The 21,873-nt window shown below is 37.6% G+C and overlaps 1 protein-coding gene across 2 annotated transcripts in view; it reads right to left on the minus strand.

Moving 5' to 3' along the window:
- LOC145470640 (ubiquitin conjugation factor E4 A-like) overlaps positions 1–21,873 on the minus strand; it is a 28,103-nt gene that overhangs the window by 3,492 nt on the left and 2,738 nt on the right. For both annotated transcript variants that reach the window (XM_081454454.1, XM_081454453.1), the window contains exons 2-26: positions 20,825–21,093; positions 20,060–20,175; positions 19,069–19,236; positions 18,268–18,332; positions 17,932–18,011; positions 17,349–17,413; positions 16,803–16,934; positions 15,380–15,517; positions 14,834–14,935; positions 14,225–14,320; positions 13,526–13,763; positions 12,171–12,251; positions 11,353–11,405; positions 10,158–10,265; positions 9,011–9,157; positions 8,293–8,363; positions 7,984–8,061; positions 6,537–6,660; positions 5,924–6,047; positions 4,036–4,121; positions 2,483–2,590; positions 1,605–1,685; positions 867–970; positions 310–403; positions 5–168 (exon numbers count right to left, since the gene is read on the minus strand). In XM_081454454.1, coding sequence (XP_081310580.1) covers positions 5–168; positions 310–403; positions 867–970; positions 1,605–1,685; positions 2,483–2,590; positions 4,036–4,121; positions 5,924–6,047; positions 6,537–6,660; positions 7,984–8,061; positions 8,293–8,363; positions 9,011–9,157; positions 10,158–10,265; positions 11,353–11,405; positions 12,171–12,251; positions 13,526–13,763; positions 14,225–14,320; positions 14,834–14,935; positions 15,380–15,517; positions 16,803–16,934; positions 17,349–17,413; positions 17,932–18,011; positions 18,268–18,332; positions 19,069–19,236; positions 20,060–20,175; positions 20,825–21,074 — 2,873 coding nt within the window. In that variant the 5' untranslated portion in view covers positions 21,075–21,093. The remainder of the gene's footprint in view (positions 1–4; positions 169–309; positions 404–866; positions 971–1,604; positions 1,686–2,482; positions 2,591–4,035; positions 4,122–5,923; positions 6,048–6,536; positions 6,661–7,983; positions 8,062–8,292; positions 8,364–9,010; positions 9,158–10,157; positions 10,266–11,352; positions 11,406–12,170; positions 12,252–13,525; positions 13,764–14,224; positions 14,321–14,833; positions 14,936–15,379; positions 15,518–16,802; positions 16,935–17,348; positions 17,414–17,931; positions 18,012–18,267; positions 18,333–19,068; positions 19,237–20,059; positions 20,176–20,824; positions 21,094–21,873) is intronic.

The raw sequence follows: 21,873 nt of genomic DNA on the forward strand, positions 1-21,873 counted from the left end.
TTACTTTAAAACTCTCTCAGACTGTTTAAATAAGTTGGGGGAGTATGACCGTTTGTCTGTAGCCACTGCTCTGCAGAAGGATTCTTCTTCACCAAGGTTAAGATACATGTCAATTATATCTGAGACAAGTTGCTGTGGCTTGAAATGAAACTCTGATAAATTCTTCACCTAATTAGCAAGGAGAAAAAAGAAATCAAAGTTATTTCTGTGTGCAATCAAAATGATGTAAATTATACTCAAGAAATCATGGCAGATATATTACAAATAAGGCTTATTTGCTAGGAATGAAGAAATAGACTTGATTGGTACCTTCAGCTCACCCATCTTTGGTCCCACCAGTCTCAAGAGAAAGTAATTCAGCATATCAGCAGTCCTTCTTAGCATGCATCCAATAAGAAATGGTCTGTAAAGAGAGGGAAACAGTCAGTTGATAATACAATAAAGCACATCTCATGGTAAACATTTACAGGTTTACCGAGAACAAGTTGACAGTTGTAACATTTCATTGTCTAGCACTTTAAAAGGGTTTAGGTGTTGCCAGTAGTTTAACCTGTTCATACATCTTAAGGCCAGTTTTGCTCATGGTCGGTGAAAATACAATCAGCATTGCATAGCCTGAGTAGGAACTAGGCCATGGGTAGTGCATTTGTTGTAGGAAATCTGCATGATTTAATCTTGTTCAATGGTAACAATTCCTTGTTGGTTATTTTTGCTTGATTATTACTTCTTTAGTGTTTTTTTCTGCATTAGAAAATTAATATTATTTCAAGAAAGTATATAATTTTTCATATAAATTTGCACAGCAAAATTTGACATCAAGTAAAATAGTATGACATGCCTCCTTTAACACACAGAAACAGCATTACCTCTTAACCTGAGCTGTCATGTAGCTCAGTGCATGGACTGTCTCATTGGCCAGGATGTTGTTACTGCGAGCCATTCCACCTGTGTGTTGAAGCTCCTGCTGCATCTATCCAGTAATGAAAAGAACTAAGAATAAGGTAACTGGACATTGCAAAGTGAGAAGTTTGAAAAGTTTTGTGTACATTATGGGTCAGTTTTATCACTCTAAGACTGTAGTCAAAATTTTGTATTGGCCCACGGTCAGTAACCTTTTACTAGCCTGTTGGTTACAGTAAAACCCCACATATAAGAACCTGGATTTTTCCCTCTTAGCCTAAATAGGTTCTTATAGAAATGGTATTTAGTGGGATTTTAGGCTACTTAGGTTCTTAAATAAGTTCTTAATTTGATAGGGGCACTAGTGATCAGCACGGATAACTACTAATACAATTGCATTGTGTAATCCAGTATTGGCAAAGACATGATATGGTCTTCATTTTAGTTCATTCTATGAATCTAATTTTAGGCTAAATAGGTTCTTATGAAAAAGGGGTTTAAAATGAAAATTTTAGCCTAACAGGTTCTTAAATTTTAGGTTCTTGTATGCGGGTTCTTACTGTATTTGTTTGTGAACAGTTGGTGAACAGTTAGTATCCTCTCTCCTGAGAGCACTGCATTGTGTGACAGACAACAGAGCTGGACTTATCAAATGGATGATTATTGCAAACTTAAGTTTGTGACAAAACAAAAGTCACACACACCTGTTGTTGTGCCTGGTCACTTAAACTCTCCCACTCTCCACTGTCTTTCTCTGCCTGCATTTTCTTTAAAGTTGCCATATACTGCAGAAACAATAATTTAATATTAAGTTTGGTGAAGTCTATGCAAAAGCAAAGTGATGTACAAGTTTGAATTCTCAGATTGGAGTCTGTAGCTACATTAAATGACTTGGAGCACTTGAGATCTAGCACACTGGATGGGATGCTTATAAAATGCATTGCAGGCTACTGTGGCAGTTTGTTTTTCATATTTCAACCATACTTTTTTTTGATAGATCCCTTTTAGCACCAAGTGTTGAAAGACACAATGAAGGTTATGTCACTAAGAGCGTTGTCCAAGAATAAAACACGTGGACTCTGGCCAGAGGTGGACCATTAAGCCAACCAGCTACAATTCTAATCATAGTGGGACAATACTTTTAGGCCGAGGTCAGAATACTTCTGTTAATATAATGCAGTTGTCCCCTTCCTTTCATCACAGAATTGAATGCTTAAGGTTCACAGAGCTGTGATGTTGTTCAAACTAACAGTTATTTCACTGACCATTAATTTTACACATTGGATGAGGGGCTAAGTTAAGTAAGGTGCTATCTGCATTTTGTAGCTAGTTTACAATTTGTACTTTTTGGGAACTTAAAATGTTACGAGAAGACAATAATAAAAATTTCTTGTACTAAAACTAACCTAAAAATGACAGTGGCACCTTTCTGCTCGTTGTCTTTCAAATGTGACTGTGTTTTTGCTGTTGCTTGTATTAATGTACCCCATACTTCATAGCTTACACAATAGCACTATTATGGCAATGGTCCTGGTTCATATGCTGTGCTTTCAAAAGCACATCATCTCAAAGAGTAACATACCTGAAGAGCTTCATCCAGCAGAAATATAGAATCATTAATCAACAAGTTAAGGAAGCGAAGGAACAAGGGTATAACATTTGATGTCATTTTCCTTCTTTCATCAGCTGCCTAAAAAGATAGACCAGACACTATTATTATAAAAGTGTAAGCTTTATTGCATATCACTGGATGAATAAATACTAGTATACTACTTTCATTATGTTGTTCCAGAACAAGGAACAACACAAGGAGGGTTTTCTGGCTTGAACCTCCCCCCTCATCCCTCATCCCCCGCCCCCCCTTTTGTTCAGTTGTTACCACAGGAAACCTAGACTCACAACTAGACTACTCAAGAGCAAAATAATTAATTAGTGTACAACAAATAATTACAATTAGTACAGCTAGTAACGCTACCGGTAGTATACAAATGGATGTTGTCTACTGCAGTACATGTATATAGCCCTATGTAATAGTTAAGAAATAAAAAACAAATGATGCGTGTTTCTATCGAGTTATAGAAACACAGGTGAAAGTTTGGGAGAACAAGAAATGCTAAGGGAACACAGGTAAACAGGCAAGTCTTTCTACAGCTTTTTCCCCTAAACTCCCACTAGTATTTCTATACCTGGATAGAAAGACAGAGAATATGTTTTCTATTTCTTTTAGGAAAATCCGCAATGAAAACAAGAAAACAACTTGTTCACCTTGATCATCAAAATGTCAACAGCTCGTGCTAGTTCTGCATTTATATCAGGTTTTAGTGTAAATCTACAAGCATTCTATCACGAATGCCGTTCTGTGATTGGCCATGCTACTGCACTATCTACTGATTTCTATGCATGACAGTTGGCTCGGGCTGTGCCCTCATCAACTATCATGTGATAAAAATCTTGAGCTCATAATCTAACTGTTTATTAGTAGAATTGTACTAGTATACTAATGCAAATGCTGTAATCTGATTGGCTGAGCCATTGAACACTATCAGCCATTAGTGTGCAGTGGCTGGAGGTCATCTAGGAAATGACAACGTTTTATCGTTCTTCCAAAGTTTTAGAGGAAAATTTCGATGCAAATGGATAATTAAATTCCCGAAAAGTCTAAACAAAGGACATTTACCGTTTCTTGACTTTTAAAAAAGTTGAAATTATTGAAAAAACTGATGCGCGTGAGCACACAGCTTCAATTTTAAATGACAAGTCAATCCGAGCGATCTTTTTCGGGTGCAAAGTTTAATAATACGTCAAGAAAATAATTGGAAACTGTTATTTGAAGTAAATTTTAGCAAGAATTCTACTAAAACAATTAGATTATTCGCTCTCAATTTCTATGAGGTGAAAGTTGATTTGGCCTTCGGCCTCATCAACTATCACCTCATAGAAATCTCGAGCTCATAATCTAATTGTTAAATAGAAACACAATTTTGAACCATTCAGTGCACATAGGTTTCTTGGGCTATTTTCTAAATGATTATACTGTGCTTATAGTGTTAAACAGCCACTTGGTCTTGAAGAGCATGTCTTCTTTAACAAGAGATGTGACCTCACATTATCAAATTGTGTTTCATTGCTTCTTACCTCATCTCCCAATTTCGTCAGAGATTCTCTGTACTTTTCTTCTTTCCACATAAACTGCAGCACAGAATACATGTGATGGCGGTAACCTACCAAAAATTACAAAGTCAAAAAATTAGAGTTGAACCTCTACAGAGGCAGACTGAAGCACCTTGCTGTTGTCAAAAGCTGGTGTCATAAGGAAGAAGTGTATGGATTGCTGCATGGTTATGATGAACAATCCTAGCTATTGCCAGACAGCAGCTTTAAGGACGTTCGCGCTAATTGTTTCTGCACATCCTTACCGCGCATGCAAATTTACACGCCACGTCATGCATGAGAGCGCACGCTAAATAACAGAATGAACCATGATAGGGCAGATGGCCATTGCCATAGCTTTGCCTGGATTGAACGATCTTGGACATTACGTGACCCCTGTTTTTCTTTTGATGGATCATTCTCTCTACCGATTTTGTATGTTTAGCAAAAAAATGAAGAAAATCTATCGACTAGAAGTTTGAATTATTTGCAAAATGCACCATCAAATTCCGTTCTTTTTAGCTCTTCATTTATATCTGTGCAACGGTTTCAAAATGTCTCTTGAAGGGTTAAGTTTTGCAGAGACATTGATAAAATTTGGAATTATTTACGCAATAGACCCACTTCTACAAAATATGACTAAGATTGTTTGCCTCAGTTGACTCACCTTCAAAATTTTTAACTATAAACCCTCGTAGACCATGCTGAATTACATGCGCTAATTTTTCAAAATAAAGGTAGTTTTTCACATGCTTTATCTCTGAAACGAAGTTGTTGACCCCCAATTTTTTTTTTTTTTTGCATTTCTGAGACAAGTAACTCATTATCTGACTGCAGTAAAAATTTAAAAAAATCTATCTACTGGAAAAATTTTTGAGCAAATGTCCTTAAGTACTAGCTGAACTACACTAGCAGAACTTGAACCCCCTCCAATATGTCTATCAAATGGGATGATAAAGGTATCAATGGCAAATATAACCAAACTATCTGAAGCCAGCTGATGACATCTGACCTTGTTAGTAATACAAAAACTATGAAACAAAGTTACCGTTGCTTGCATCTTAGAAGCATGAACACATGACGCCGAAACATGCTCTAATTGGGCATGTCAAACGTGGCATGTTTGGTCATCAAACATTTGAAGTTTAGCAGACCGTAACACGAACTTTCACACTAAAAGTTCAGCACATGAAATGCCTGGAAGATTGGACATTGAAGACCTCTTCAGAGAAATTGACCCTGACCTGTGTAAATATGCATACGCCTTTCACAAAGTGGTTTACTTCTAGTATAACCATGAAATATTGGAGTAAGACTTTCATAGTCTTTCAGTATATATCCCCAAAGGACATCAACGAAAGTACACATTACGGTCTGCTAAACTTCAAATGTTTGATGACTAATCATGCCACGTTTGACACCCAATTAGAACATGTTTCGGCGACACCTGCTCACGTTTAGATATAAGTGACAGAACTTGGTTTGGGTGATTGTGCATAGTACAGAGCAGTGTTCCAACGTATTAGGTTTTTAAAAAAGTGTCCTGGGCCCTCACTTTTTTGATATTTTCTTTTGCTATTTTATTTCATTCAAATTAAACTTAAAATTTTCTGTGCATCCCAAGGACATGATGGGCGCTGTGTTTGTACCTCCTCCTAAGTTTTAGGCATATATAAATATGATTTGTGTGTAAATGTGAACTCTGGTACAGAGTCAAACACCCACTAATAGTCACCCACCTGAATGGATACCAGCCTTAAGAAGACAGTTGCAAAAAGAGAACTGAGGCAAATATCCAGCTATCTTGACTTCATGCTTGGTCAGTAACTTGTATGTAAAGTTAATACAGCTGGTATATAGAAATGTGACTTACCAAACTTCTGCTCAAACTGCATTGAATGTCCTGTGAACTCAATGTCTACAAACAGCTGTAAGAGAGCCCGTGGAAGGTAGGCTGGGGCAACCTTGTGTTGTAAGAATGCTTTCTGCCTGTTGAACTGTGAAACAAACAACGATTTGAGTGTTGTTGGACTAGAATGGCCTTGTTTCAATTAGCCTGTTTTCTACTAAAACAGATTGGACTGAGAGAAGTACTATTCAGGGTCAGAGTGTTTTGTGAGCAATGCAATCAATCAGCCCAATGTTGATTTCAATCACCAGCATGGGTGAGATGGTCAAAAACTGTGATCAGAGGAAAAATTTTTTCCCTCAAAAGTGCATAAATTTTGCACGTGGTCTTCAATTTCATAGAAAAACAATTCTCCATATTTTTTTTACTGGTGTGCTACCTGTTTTTGGGAAAAAACGAGGACAAAATGGCAATTTAAAGCAGTATACATGCACTTCCTGAATCACAAAAAGTATGATATCATTGTGATATTTCATCAGTTTTGCAGAAATACAGCAAAAATGAATTTGAAAACCCGTAGGTGATTGACAGGTAGATAGACAAGTGTAGGCATGCAATGTCAATAATCAATCATTACCATATTGACTGGTGAGACAGATAACAGACCAGCGGAGTTCTGGGACTTCTGGATTGGTACCAATGCCTCTAGAGTCTCTGCCAGTTTTGCTCTGAGATGTGGGTTTCGCACTCGTTCTGGACTCCTGCAAAAGAGACCCACAATTTAAAGACATAAATAAACATAATTTGTAATAGTAATTGGACCGAGTGGAGTACAATTCAGGCGAGTGCGAAGCGCGACACTGATTTGAAATTACAAGCACAATTACTCCCTGAATTGTACAACACGAGGTCCAATTACGAATTAATCGTATCTATAACAAATTTCAGAATTAAAAATGTCTTTTGAGAACTTCTTTTGGGCAAAAACATCTGTATTGCTTTTCATAAGTTTTGAAAACTGTAGGAAACAGTGCAAAGGAAGCCATTAAAGAGCACGTAATTGACGTGCGAATCACATGGGTATCCAATTACAAAAAGTTCAAATTGGTTACCTGTAAGGTGTGCAGAGAACCAATCACGATCGAGAATTTTGTTATAGATATGATTATTAAATGTAATCAATGCATGTACAGTGCATGAACTTGAAAACTAGAAGTATTTCATGCTCAGCTGACAGACCAGATCAAACCTATGGGAAGCAAGAATGATGCAGTGGCCAGAGTGCTTCAATCAATCAATCAATCAATCAATCAATCAATCAATCAATCAATCAATCAATCAGTCAGTCAGTCAGTCAGTCAGTCAATCAATCAATCACTCAATCAACTTCATTTAGAGAGGGTGACACATGACAGTATAAACTGATAAACTAGTGGCCCTCCGTGCTTGCCTCCCAACAATGTGCCCTTGGTTCCATTCTGGCCATATGTGGGTTAAGTTTGTTGTTGGTTTTTGCCTTACTCTGAGAGCTTTTCTCCAGTTACCTCTGAGTCAGTTTTGTTTCCTCCACAAAAACAAACATCCCCAAATTCATGACCAATTTGACCAGGGTAGAGGACCCACATAAACCAGGTATGGCTGATGTGGCAATCCTCTCTAAATATTGTAATTTATCTATTTATCTTATAATTTAAACCCAATTTCAAATTGAGTCTGTGGCATAATTAAACTGCAAAAAAATCACAGCAGGTGTCTACTAAGTTTTATTAAAAACTGGACATTGGATAAATTTTATGAAATTCAAGGGTTTTCATTGGATTAGCCATCATGGTATATCAGCCATTATACCATGCTCTACAAACATGATAAGCGCTCTACAAATATGATAAACGTATGCATAATTTTTGGGGGCGTTTTTCTTTATATTTTATTTTCTATATTTCAGGAGCATTTTTAATAAAACAATTATTCCACTCACGCTTGATGGAGATGAGATGATTATAGCCAACTCATATCCGATGTGCGCTCATGATATAATAATATTGTTAATATTATAATTATTAATTTTACAATCCTACACATACCCCATGTAAATAATGAAAAATGTGACAAGATGGTCAAGAGATGATCCAGCCCTCTCCAGAGTTTCCTCACTAAAATGCCTTGAAAAGAGAAAATTAGTGACTAAATGTCCAAATGAGTCATGAAGTGCAGTGAAAGTTAGCCAAAAATGTTTAGGCTCTTTGCACAAGAAAAGGTCTCACCTGAGATCAATAAATAAATCTCTTGCATGTATCAAATGAATGTCAGTACTGATAAATATTATTAATAATAATCCTAAACACATGGACAGCAAATCAACCTTCAAGAGAATAGTTCTTGAGATCAAGTACCTGAGAAAAATGATAAAGTCTGCCATGTTTTCCACAATGAACTCAGGGACAAACAGGAGTCCAGTAGGAGTCTGTATAAAGAAATATTAAAAACAAACAGTTGACTAAAGTTCTTCTGATCATCAAAGGGTAAAAGAATAAAGTCTATATATGAGCCACGTGGCCCATCAGGCTAGTGTTTATCCCAGTTCCAGTAGCATGAAGTGACTACAAGTAAGAGTATTTCTACTCCCCCCTGGATAGGATGCAAGTACATCACAGGGTTACCCCCTCAGCATAAGGTTTGCTGGTACCCATTTATACACCTGGGTGGCAAGGGACCCTGTGAGAGTAAAGCGTCTTGCCCAAGAACACAACTCACTTGATCAAGTGCACTGACCATGAAGCCACTGAGCCTCCACACTTCTCACCAATAAAGGCAACTTTAATTCATTTGATAAACTAGTTGTTATTCACCAGACTACAGTTAGAAGCAGTTTCATTCTCTTCAGATAATGTGTGGTTCTTGAAAGTATTCATATCCACCCCATGGAAGGTAGCTTGAAACTACAAGGAGGTGTGGGGTCTAAAAGCCAAAACTTTCTAAGGGAATGTATAAAGTTTATAAATAACTGGAATTTCCAGAGGGATTAAGACCAGGGTGCAAACCAAAAAACCTTCCCTGGGGAGGAAATGGAATTTTCTGGAACACAATACAAAATGCAATGAACTTGTAAACCTCAGTAGGGAGAGGAATTTCCACTTCTTTAAAAGACGTCATTTCATCAAAGCTATCACCAGCCAATGCCAGTTGGTTTAGCCATGATGCAGTTGCTATGTAGAATCGCAGACCAAGTTCAATTAAAGAAGGGTTCAGAAGATGTGTCTGTAGAAACAAGCACAGTAAGTAAGCTATAACCTTAAAAGCACTCATAACTGTAGAAATAATTATCCATTACGGCAAAAAAATAAATAAATAAAATACTGTAAGTAACAAACAAAATGGTTAATAAAATGGTACACCAAGAAACAAGTAGGATTAGTACTTCTCCTGGATACCATGTTACATTGTGTACCAGTTTCTCAACCAACAGGTTTCCCAGCAATCAAAAAATACAAAGACCATTGGTAATAAATTACATATTATTTATATGCTGTAACTACATGGGCGGTCATTTTAAATTTATTAACTTTCCTGTCCTTTGCGAGAGACTTTAACATTAATGCATATAATTTATGTGACAAAGGAAATTTTTAGAATGATCGTGATGTTTATAAATTTGTAAGATAGATCTCGGTTTGAGATTTTCCCATAAAGACCTCACTCTTGGTTGATAAGTGTTTTGTTCACAAAAGAATGCGTGTTATTTTGAGGCTGCTGATGCTGAGGTATGTATGAATCATTAGACTTAACTTATTTGCATATTCTATCAGTTTATTGCAACCAGCTTTCTTGTAATGGTTTCCTTTAGATTTCGTTTTGCTGTAGCTCTCTTGAGCCACCGGGTACATGTAAGTGTTAGCCATTGGGCATCAAACTTTGCTTAATTGTTTTTCTTTCCTTTAGTTTCATGCCTTTGTTAATATTTCTAGATTTCGAAGTAATTACTGACAAATAGAATTAACTTATTGTGACTTACGTAAGCATTGACTGATATTTTCATAACTGTTACAGTGAATTATACAGCAAGCGAAACAATAAGTAGTTAAGAATTTGAATTAAGACACAGGGTCATCACAAGACACAATGAAATAATTATAGCGTCATCTTGGAGGGAAGAAATGCTGAAAAATAACTGGGAAATGTTACTGTTTGATTTAATAGAAGCTGTTTGGAATGAATCTTTTCCTAACCCTCCAAGGAACTTTACATTTAGTGAACTCACCTTTAGTGACAGTTGTTTGATGATGCTATTTTCAAACTGAACTTTCAGTCTCTCGACCAACACTCCTTCAGAACCATGTGCAGCAGCATCTTGATACACCTGCTGCATCTGCGAGAGAAACAAAAATTCTTTAGCATCACCCTACTGTTACTATGACCAGTGGAAAAAGATATCACAGATCAATCTGCATTAAAAGGTAAGCTAACTTTGTTCTACACTACAAAGGGTAAACCAACCTGAAGGCCTATTTACACTACAAAAAGGTTTTTAGTATGGTTATATGTATCAAAAAGAGGTTAGGCACAGATAAATGAACTTTTCTCATCTGTGCTGAAGCAAACTTACACCCCTGCTCAGGCCTTCTGATTAGCTAGTCAATGAAGGCTGAAATTTGAGCTCAGGACAGATGACAGAAAGTCACTGATCCCACAAAATTTATCTGAGCAAATCTTTTTTTGGTGCATGCAACATTTTAACCTGAGTTGTGACCAAAATTACACCCCTGCTCAGACCTACTGTTTAGTTAGTCAATAAAGCCTGAAATTTGACATTAGGACAGATGACAGAAGTCATCGACGCAACAAAATTTATCTGAGCAAATCTTTTTTGGGTATGTGTAACATTTTAACCTGAGTTGTGACCTAGATTTTTGTCTTGTAAATCAGCCTTAAATCTTTTTACAAGAACTAAGTGGTTTGATCCTATGCCAGCACTTAAATAATTTTCTTAGCCATTTTTAATCTGCAGCATAAGAGGACTAGATCTGTTGGCCCTTTTGACCTCAGGTAGAGCAGGCTATCATTATCTTTTAGTTAGCTCATCATCGCAGTTCACTACTAGCCATTAACTAAATTTAGCTAGGTGTTAAGGCAGGGTGTCTGCCCTATCATGATGCAAGTAGATTGTGGTTTGGCTCAAATTCTGAATATCTCCAGGTATCTAGATACTGAAATGACTCATGGTACTTCTTCCAGGTTGGCCATCAGAAACCCTGAGAAATTCAAGATATATGGGACCCTACTTGAATTTTAATTGTCACGCGACTATCACTTGCATTCATATTGAGTTGCAAAAAAAAAAAAAAACAGTTGTGTAGAAAAGACTGTCTTGTGTTATTTTCTTTAATTTCCTTTCATAGCAATTCAAATCTTGTAAGGAGCCACCAAACCATTTATGCTAGGTTGCATGCACTTACTTGTGCTAATTCATTCATGAGTTTTCTGTATTTTTCACAGACCTTCCATAAACCTGCAAAAAGGCACATAAAATATGGTAATACATGTACACTGTACTGTGCTGTCACATGAGTAAACATCCCAACTCACATAAAATTTAGAGGTATTCCTAAAAGAAATTGGGTATGCAGGCCTTTATTCCTTTGACTGATAGTGCTCTGTTCTAGGGAAATAAGACTTGGGGATACAATTATGGACCTTTGGCACCTGGGGTACACATAAATGTGCTGTACCATACCTCATCCTCAAAATGAAACTCTAAGACAGTATCTCATCAATGGGTTTCCAAAATAATAAGCACATCCTCCCAGTGAAAAGGTTTCCAACACTAAAAATTGAATGTGCCTTCAATGATAGTCTTTTCTAAATAGATGTTCTACATCCCAGGTGGGGAACTCCCATATAAGAAAGGCCAGGGGGTTAAGGGGTTAAAAACACGGTTTTGATACCTCTTAGGGTCTTCAGCCTCAAAAGGTCCACAGTGGAAACTTTTACGGTACTTTTTAGGGTACTAAGCCAAAAGCATATAACGGGAGATGATGTGTTGTTTTAGAATTGGTACGAAACCTTTTAGGGGTGAAGAACATTTCAAGCCACCCCAACAAAAAAGGATCTTGGTACCTCTTAGGGTTCTTTTCAAAACTTCTGATGAGCAACCCCATCCTTTTTAGACGGGAGTTCTCGCCTCAGGGTTCTACACAAAACAACCAGTTAAGTAAGCGCTAATATTTTCCTTTCCTTGCTTTTGTATTTGACGCTTAATCTTATAGTCACTCACCAAGACTGAGGCAATGGTGTGTCATGAAGAAACACTCTGTCACAAATCCAAATGCCGGTGTACCCCTTAATGTTATGGGTTCTACAAGACAAATAGAATGCAAAATGTGACATGAACATGCAGCAAAAGAAACCTGGATCTTTGTTTATTGCACTGCTCATGGGTTTCGTTAATGTTTTCAGCAGGAGGACAAATGGTTTTCACAGGTGGGCTAAACATTCTGAACTAAACTTCTGTACAAGAAAACTTTCCCCTAGATGGTCAAACCATCATCAGTCCTCATCGTGCCATCAGATGCATAAGGCCTTAGATGGTTAAACCAGGCGGCCAAAATCATCCTCATGGATAATCAATTTGCACCATGCCTGGCCCTTAATGAAACCCATGGCTGATGTTGCAAAAAAAAAAAAAAAATAGTCTATGCAGAGCCCCACTCTGATGTAAATCAACTCTATATATTATCTATGGAGTTTGTGGGTTTCTTTCCCTTTTCTATTGAAGCCTGTCAGAGTTCTGTATGACTCCACACAGCACCAAAGTTGACAACTTGCTGTGAGGGCTCTCAGTGGTTGAATACAAGCTTAAAGTTAAAGTGCAAAGGACATCTAAACTGTTGTCTTTCAAACTAACTTATGATGTCTAAAGTATACCCCTACCAGGAGACATTTACAAATAGGTGGGTCCATTTCACACAAAATAAAGCTATATGTAAGTCAGACTATAGTTAATTTTCCTGATTGTCAATGCTACTAGGGGAACTTGGCTGAATTTAATGTTTTACATTAAAGCCTCAGTAGCAAAAGACTTTGCATAGAGAAGACATCATGTTAGATAACTTGACTCCAAACCATTAAAGAGCGAGTGAAACTTAGTATATGGTGAAATAGCTGGCTCTTTGGGTGTAATATTGAAGGAGATATTGTCTTTCAAAACCTGAAAAATCTCTGGGTGGCAAAAGTGCTAATGAGCTCGTACATTCTTTGTAAAACATTGAGTTTTCAAACCTGCATCAAACAAAAAGTGAGAAATACATCAGGCTAAACTTCCTTGGGAAAGTTAATCATGTTATAACCTTTCCCCATTCACGACTGATATTTTTATAGCTTGATCACAGGGGCATAGCCAGTAACAGGCAAACCAAGGCAGTTACCTCTAGTCAGTCATTTTTTTTCATTTTTGTTATTTATAAATAGTCATCATAATCACCTTAAATACCTACATTATAGGAGGAAAATTAAATGCCTTAATCTTAATTTTTTCATGGGCATTGCTTCAGTCATAATTTCTCTCTGGTTATGGCCATGGATCAGAAACTGATATGCTTATAAATGCCAATGAGGCATAGAGAGTCTCACCTTCATCAGGAGGTACCACAAGTCTTGTTTCACCATCAAGTCCGACAACATGCAAGCCAGTGTCTTCTTGTGCAATCCCCTCAACACCAACATTCACAGCACAGTATTGTGGGTTGATTTTCAAAAGCTTTGGTGAGCAAGGATCCATGAAAGGCTGGCATATTTTAAGGAGCAAAGTGCTGAGGTTAAGAAAAAATCCATCTTGTGCCTGAGTTGTGGCAAAAAACTCAGCCATCATCTGCGAAAAAAAAAGAACACAAATTTAACAAATAGGCGGGTCCACATTTTCCCCTGGTTTATTCTTCTTAAGACTGAAGATAGAAAGATAGAAGATAGAAATAAAGACATGAAAAGTTCAAAACTTAAGAAGCAGGGCTATCATCAAGGGCCATAACCTGTAATACCTGTTACGGGTAAGTATGCTTGATTTTTACTTGATGCTATGGGTGAAATTGCCTCTTGTTGATACAATTCACCCACAAAGTAACAACTTTGTTACGAGTGAGGACAACAAGACTACAGGTGACTCGAAACTTAATGACAGTTCTGAAGAAGGACTACTGCAGACGAGTGGTTTCAATGTAAAGAATATTTAATAGAATGTGTAATGCACATGTAACATAATCTTTATCAGTGCTCGAAGGCATAGCATCTTTGTAAATTAAACAGTGTAACCCCAAACAAAAACAATTCAATCACCTTCTTTCTTGAGATGTTTCCACGTAGACATGCTCCAAACCAGTGAAGAACTTGGTGTTTAGTCAAATTTGATCTTTTTATGATTTCCATAATCACCTACAATAAAAATATTCAATAAGAACTAGAACATTGCAATAATAAAATAATATCAAACATAATTTTTACTTATTAAATCATTTCTGTACTTTTAAAGTTAAACTTAGTCTTGAACCAGGCACTTGAATGTACATTTGCACCATGCACACATAAATGCATTTACCAACTCTCTTAATGGTTTCTTCATTAGAGCACAAAACTGGCTTCATCGGACACAAGATGTAGCTCCTGCCATACACGTGTCTGTCAGTCTGTATGTACATGACGGTACTCAATCCCATTCTAAGATGGAGTCAGGACTCTCCAGGATAGACAGTTATTTCTGGCTTGAAAAATGCCATTAAAATCTACTCAAAGGGAATTGGTTTGTATGTAAAAGTTGATCAAGGTTACACAACTACAATATTGGCAAGAGATAAGAAGTCACTGCTCTTCTTCTACTCTTGAATCTTACATCACTGATTTGCAACTATGACAGACAAAGTAAACTAATGTATCTGGTGGGTAACAAACCTTGTGGAGTTTTTCTGATAAAGAATCCAAGTGTGTACGCAAGTTAGCCATAGTAGCTTGCATCTCAGCATGACTCTGCTCGGTTGGTCTCTGGAAGAATTCCTGAAAACAAAACTTACAATCAGCAGGAAATTGAGAACAAAAAAAGGAGACACATCTGTGTGATCAACAGTTAACATTGTATGTGGAAGATATACAGAGTGGTTGGAATGGCAGAGACAAATGATGCAAGCTGTGAGGTATGATGTAGAAGGTGGAACTGGTTAGGACCCATACTCAGGAGAGAGGGTGTTAATGACTGTTTCGCAGAATTTTGGTGGACACCAGGTGGTTGAAGGACGAGAGGTTGGATATTAATGTTCGGTATTTATCCCACTGAGATCTTTACAATGAGCATCTGAATACCTTAAATTTGCTTACAACTGCTGAACATGGTGGTTCTCTGTGTAATTGCCTTAGCATAGTATGATAATTTACCATTCTGTTACAGTCACTAACAGGTCACGTTCATTTGAACTTAATATTTTAAAACTAGTGACTACTAACTGAAGGCTTGCTTGGATCCCTAGACATACTGGTCAATCCCAACAGAAATCCTAACAGAGTTTGTTTCTCAAAGGCATGGCCTTGAATAGCACTTATTGGTGATTTAGGAGGAAGCCAGAATCTTGAGGAAACAAGGATCTGAAAAGAAGGCAAAGTCATTGTAAGTAAGTAAGTGTATACTATGTAAGTACCTAAGAACAATGTTTAGATGCCATTTCTTTCACACGGAATCAAATTAAGTTCCGTCTAAGGCAATGAGTTCTAACAAGTATACTGTATTCCATGACTAATAAAATCCAACATAAAGGGTGGTGAATGGTAAATGCAAGACGTTGTGAGAATGCGAGGCTAGCTCTTTACTTCAAAGACCTCAAAGCATTTTATATGCAAGCGAGAGACATCCAGACTCTAACACATCCAGACATCAATAATTATCATAAAAACAAACTTGTAAACAAATCAGGACTTTGAGGCTTTCTTAGCCTTGCAAAATTTCAAGACTCCAAGAAAGCTCTGTAAAAAAATTTCGCAAGATGCACATAACCGCTTCAAAAAAACAAGACTGCAAGACCCATAAAATATGACAAAAATTTTGCGAGTCCCATGGTTTTTGAAGGGCCATTCACCATCCCTAACGTAATCACTTTTTTTATACCTGTATGGAACAGGGTATTTCCTGGCAGTCACCAAGCCTAGAACTTACATGGTCTGACGAGATTGATACTCAAAGATGGGTTCGGAATGTCTGACAATGTTATCTAGCTGGCAGTTTTTCATTTTAATTTGCAGAGCTTTCATTTTAGAGCAGAAAAACTCTTCCAGCATTTTTCAGCCAATCAGGGGTGCTCATCGGAAATTTTGAAAAGAACCCCTAAGAGGTACAAAGATCCTGTTTTGTGGGCGTGGCTTGAATTTTTTTTACCCCTAAGAGCTACCAATTCTAAAGCAACACATTATCTCCAGTCATAATTTTTTCTGGCTCAATACCTAAAAGGTACAGGACTGCTGTGCACCTTTTGAGGCTGAATACACCAAGAGGTACCAAAACTGCTTTTTTAACTCATGAAAGGTATGACGAGCAACCCCGTCCTTTTCTTCTATGGGAGTCAATTAAACCAAACTCAAATTAGAGTTACTTGGCTTTCTTAAAGGACTTTGGAGCAAAGTTTAAGAACTAACAAGTCATCTCAAAGGACTGTCAAGAAACACTTAATAAATTATTGTTTTGCAATGATTTTAAGAAGGTGTGATGGTGTCCAGGACGAGATGATTTGAGAACATGTCTCCCTTTTCTCTCCCTGAGTGGAAAATTTCAAGAGAAGTCCCCTTTGCCTTATAGCTAACTGCCCCCTCCGTCCCTGCCCCTGCTCTATCCACATTCCTTCCAGCTCTAAGCTTACTATTATTCTAGGCACATTATCACCTCTGCCAGTCCTGTGTGTTTTGCGAAGAACAGAAGGACATCAATGTAGGTACGAATTTCAGATTGAAGAAGTGATGAAAGATCTTTGCTTCTTTCAGCTAACATGACAAGCACTGGAGAGAACATACTGACCTATGAAACAAAGATTTTTTAACGTGAATTTGAAGCAGTCACACAGTTGACATTAATTCTTATTAATCTATGACTTGTGTTTGTAGCGGATATAACATGCACTCTGATTGGCTAATACTAGGGCATTATTCTCCCATAACACCCACAGATCGATTATGGGCCTGCAAAAACCAAGCAAAAAGCCATATAATACATGCACACTAATTATTAACCTCAAACGTTCAGGCTTTACGGGAAAATCTCAAACCTTGGCCTTGCCATATTGACCCTGCTATAGCTCAGTCAATGCCGCAAAGTCTCAGTCTGAGATTTTCCTGTGGAGACCTCAATCTCGGTTAATAAGTAGTTAATAATGGCTACCCATACATGTAAGTATCCTTAGGAGCAAAGTCAGGTTAATATTAGAGTACTCACTAGATCATCCTGTCGTTGATGTTCCTGAACAAGCCCATCCAGGAATTCTGCCAAAACCTGATCTCCTAAAAAAGAAATTTGACAATAACATTTATTTCTCAATAAATACTCAAGTCTGACTATTCCAAAGAAGAAGAATTTTGGGAGAAAAGAATTCAAAGATCTAATTTGAAATGCTCACCAGAGCTGTTAAGTTGAAAGTTGAGTTTTTGGACCCTTAGGTCACGTTCTATCGGGATAAACTGATTCAACTGCAACCTGTCTGGGTTGATATGGTTGACGTTTCTCAATTCAATAGCACACCTTTCCAACCATTTCAGTTGAAATGCAGGAACGCCATGCTTTTCAAACCACTTCAACCTGGTTTGAGGCTGGTTGAAAAAGTTGATCAACAAGCCAACTGAAAATGTTTTTCCCCCAATAGAACACAAAAAGACCCAGCCAATCCAACCAATTGCAAACGGTTGATCCCAACAGAACACAACCTTTTTATGGCAATCACTCATTTTTTGTGCCAAATTCTACCCAGGAGAAAATCAATATCATTAGATACCAACTAGTACAGAAGATGTAATTTCCCTACCTTGCATGGTTAACATCAGCTGAAATAGCTGCTTATGTGTATCTCCCTTAGGAAACATTTCTGGGCTTAACAAACACGTCCTTGAATAACAAAAGAGAACATATTCAACAAAGTGCCCTGTATAATTAATTTGACTTCAATTTGCCAGATACTTTACTATTTAATACATATTTTCTGAAGACTAACAACAAACCCCCAGATCAAAATTTCCAGAATCTTTTGTCAAATGGAAAGCACCCATACAGTCAGTTTGCTTAAGCTAGAGATTGCGATAAAGACGTGTATCAGTTTGACTGTAATAATATCATATATTAAAATAAAGCCTGCACTACCTACCCTGCATATGAAAGTGCTAGTGTCTTTGCTCTTTCTGCCATTTCCAGAAGAGTGGAATCCTTTTCCTTTAAAAGCATTATACATATATCATAATTAATCAACTAGTATTAAACCTAACTTATGTACTTGAACTTACATGTACTACTACTGTAAGCAGCTTGTGAAGTAAAGAAATGAACTCAGCCTGATGTTATTAGTAAGAAGTCCTTAAAAGTTGATTAATTTTGTGGAGTGCAAACAGCGTTATGATTAATGCTCTGTACATAAGGGAGTTAATCAAATGAATTAAAATTAAGTTCGCTGGTCAGAAGTGAGGAGGCACAGTGGCCTCACGGCATTGTGTTGTGTTCTTGGGCAAGACACTTTACTCTCACAGTGCCTCTCTCCACCCTGGTGTATAAATGAGTACCAGTAAAGGTAATGCTGGGGGTAACCCTCTGATTGACTAGCATCCCATCCAGGAGGGAGTAGAAATATTCCTAGTCTCTTCATGCTACAAAAACAGGGATAAGCTCCCACCTGATGGGCCACTTGGCTCGTATGCAGACTTTACCTTTATCTACATAAGAGAGGCACAATGACTTAATGGTTAGACGTGTAAGTACTGGACTGTGGATCGAGCAGTCTGGGTTTGAACCTTGGCCAGAGTCATTGTGTCATATTCTTCTGCAAGACACTTTACTCTCAAGCTCCTCTCTCTACCCAATAGTATAAATGGGTACCGTCCTGCGACTTGTTGGGGCAAGTTGACAGTTTGAAATGGAGACTGATGAAGATGTTTAAGTCAATAATAGAACACACCTTCCATTTCTTGCACTCTTCAAAAGCTCTTCTATAACAGGAAGCCAAGTATTTTATGATTGCAACTTCTCCTGCTTCAATCTCGGCAGTAAGCGATGTCATACGGGCACCACCAGTAATCATAACATGGGATCGTGGGTGAGACATGCTCAGTCTTTCCATGACGGCCTAATGGCATGAGCAGAGAGAATTTATATTTTGTTGATCAAAATAAATGCCAAGTCAGTTTCCTTTCTTTTCCTCTCAGTATACTAATTAAAATAAATAGCAAACACTTTTTTGCATTTCTATTGAGTTTTACATAATAAGTAGAATTATCAAACTAACTCAAAGCCAACATCAGTAACTCGAAAACCACAAGGTTCATTTACTACCTTGGCCCAACTTTAAACATATATCTTCTCCCTTTAAGTTATTGTAATTTTCTTCGCAAATGTGTATTAAGTGTCAAGAGTAAATAAAGCATTGTTGTTGTTGTTGTTTTCAGTGACACATTTGCCTTACAACCTGTGTGCCACTTTTTTGTTCAAGTTTACCACATTTTGACATCATCTGTGATCTATTACTGAACAGACCCACAGCAACATGGAATGTTTTTGTTAAATAGAAACATTTATGAAAGTATTGACTTGAAAAAGTATACATGTATGGTTACATATATGTTCCCCAAGCATCTCTTGTTCTCCCAAGCTTCGACTCCTGGGCTGGGTTGTTCGGGAGGCAGTTAACACTAATCCAGGATTACAAGTTAACCGAAGCATTAATTTTCTTGTATGACAATGTTTTTTACTGCTAATGTTTTGTGTAGTTTGGGCTTGCACAAGCCCAAATGGGAGGACAAACAATATCAACAGAAAACCTCACCAAAAAGTTACAAAACTGAAATCAAAATTCTTGCTAATCTTGGGTTAGCTTAATCAAGCTCTGAACAACCTGGCCCTGTTTCTATAACTCAACAGAAATGTTTCCTCTTTATTGTTTGTAGACTCACTTCATCAATGTTAATCCACTGCAGAATGGGTAATTCTCCGTCACCAGCAGTATTCCGTAAATATACACACCTCTTCGGCAGACCACCATATTGTCTTTTTCCCACACGATCACTATCTGAATACCACAATCACATAATTAAAACAAGAAATCAGAGGTGTTAAATATTAGAGAAAAAATAGACAACTGTACTTTGCACATACAGGGTATATGAATATTGAGATCAAATAATAGAAGATAAGGTCCTTAATCAGGAGTAGATTTTGCTGCAAGTATGCTGTTCCAGAAATATCCATGTACCCCTCTAACAAAATTTTTTTGGCTTGAATCCCTTCCCACACCTCTTTCATTCATACTGCATAGTTTTTGAAATCACCTCCCCTCTGGAATTTACAGTGAGTTTCCTTGAGGTGTACCAAGATATTTCATAGGTTAAAAGCCCCAGAGACAGCGCAAGTTACAACAACCAGAATGTACCTGAGTTTTGGCAAAATGATCTTTTTTGACACAAGCTACTTCTTTGCACAACTTGTTTCAAGTTTAATGATTAGAGAGGAAGGGAGGAAGGGAAGAAAAGAAGGAAGGAGGAAAAAAGAGAAGGATAGAAGGGACAAATGGAAGGAGGGAGAAAGACTGAGAGGGAGGGAAAGGGAGGAGGAGGAAAGAGCAGAGGGAGAGAGAAAAGTGAGACAGCCAATCCAGAATGGCCCCAGAATCATTGGCTTAAAAGGAGTCTGGTGTCAAGAGCAGATTTATAAATTATTACCTTCATCTACAGTGATAAGAAACACTCGCTGAAGCATGTCATTCACCATCCACATTCTGTCTTTCTCATCATTTAACGTTTCCACCTCAGCATGCCCTGACCCAGTTTTAGAATCACTGTTTCCTGCATCTTTCAGCGATACAGTTATTGACTGTGTGTGTGTGGTGCTGTACTCTTCAGCCTTTTCAACAGAGGGAAAGAGAGCTACAAATGGATTCTGAGACACCTGCGATGAATGCCTGTCCTCCATGACAATATGATTCAGATGACTAAGGAAAACAATCGCAAAATTACCATTATAATTAAATCATGATTATTACAGTGTAGTAAGGGAAAAAGGAGTGGGGAAGTCAAAAAGGGATGAAGAGAGAGATCAAGATGGGAGTCCACATTGGGTATAATAAATAAATAAATAAATAAATAAATAAATAAATATCTTAATTGACCACTCCCCCAGTGGGACTTTTCAGGACCAATGAAACCAAATGATGAAACAAATAATGCGAATGAACATAACATGGTTAAAAATCCCAACTGGCGGGAGGCAGACCAGCTGGCTCTTTACAAGCATGGCTGAGGAGTTGAAATAGGGTCTACCGAGAAACAACTCCAGCTAAGTGGTCAGAGCGGGACTTGAACCTGCGACCTCCAGATTTCAAGTCCGGCGCCCTGAACACTAGGCCACGCTGCCTCCACAATCTTTTCTCTAGTGCTGACAGAGACTTAGGTAAGCCTGTATCCAGACTATACAAGTTAAGGTTTTCTTCTAGACACAACCCATGCCTAACTAAAGCCATTGACACAATAGGTGATTTTAAATCCTGATTGCTTAGATTTATGAAAATCACCACATGTACCCGTTACTGTAACTGAAATTTTCACCAGTCCAGCAACTCTGACTATGGACTATGGTCAAAGTGCAGATATCTGATGTAACAGAATCACTAGTGGTTTGCAAAAAAATCACTAAATGTGCCAGAGGCAGGCATGGGATGAATTTGCTGGTGATTTTTGCTGACAATCCAATTTAGCACAATCATTTAATAAAA

This window comes from Orbicella franksi, chromosome 15 (genome assembly GCF_964199315.1).
Source record: "Orbicella franksi chromosome 15, jaOrbFran1.1, whole genome shotgun sequence".
Classification (NCBI taxonomy): domain Eukaryota; kingdom Metazoa; phylum Cnidaria; class Anthozoa; order Scleractinia; family Merulinidae; genus Orbicella; species Orbicella franksi.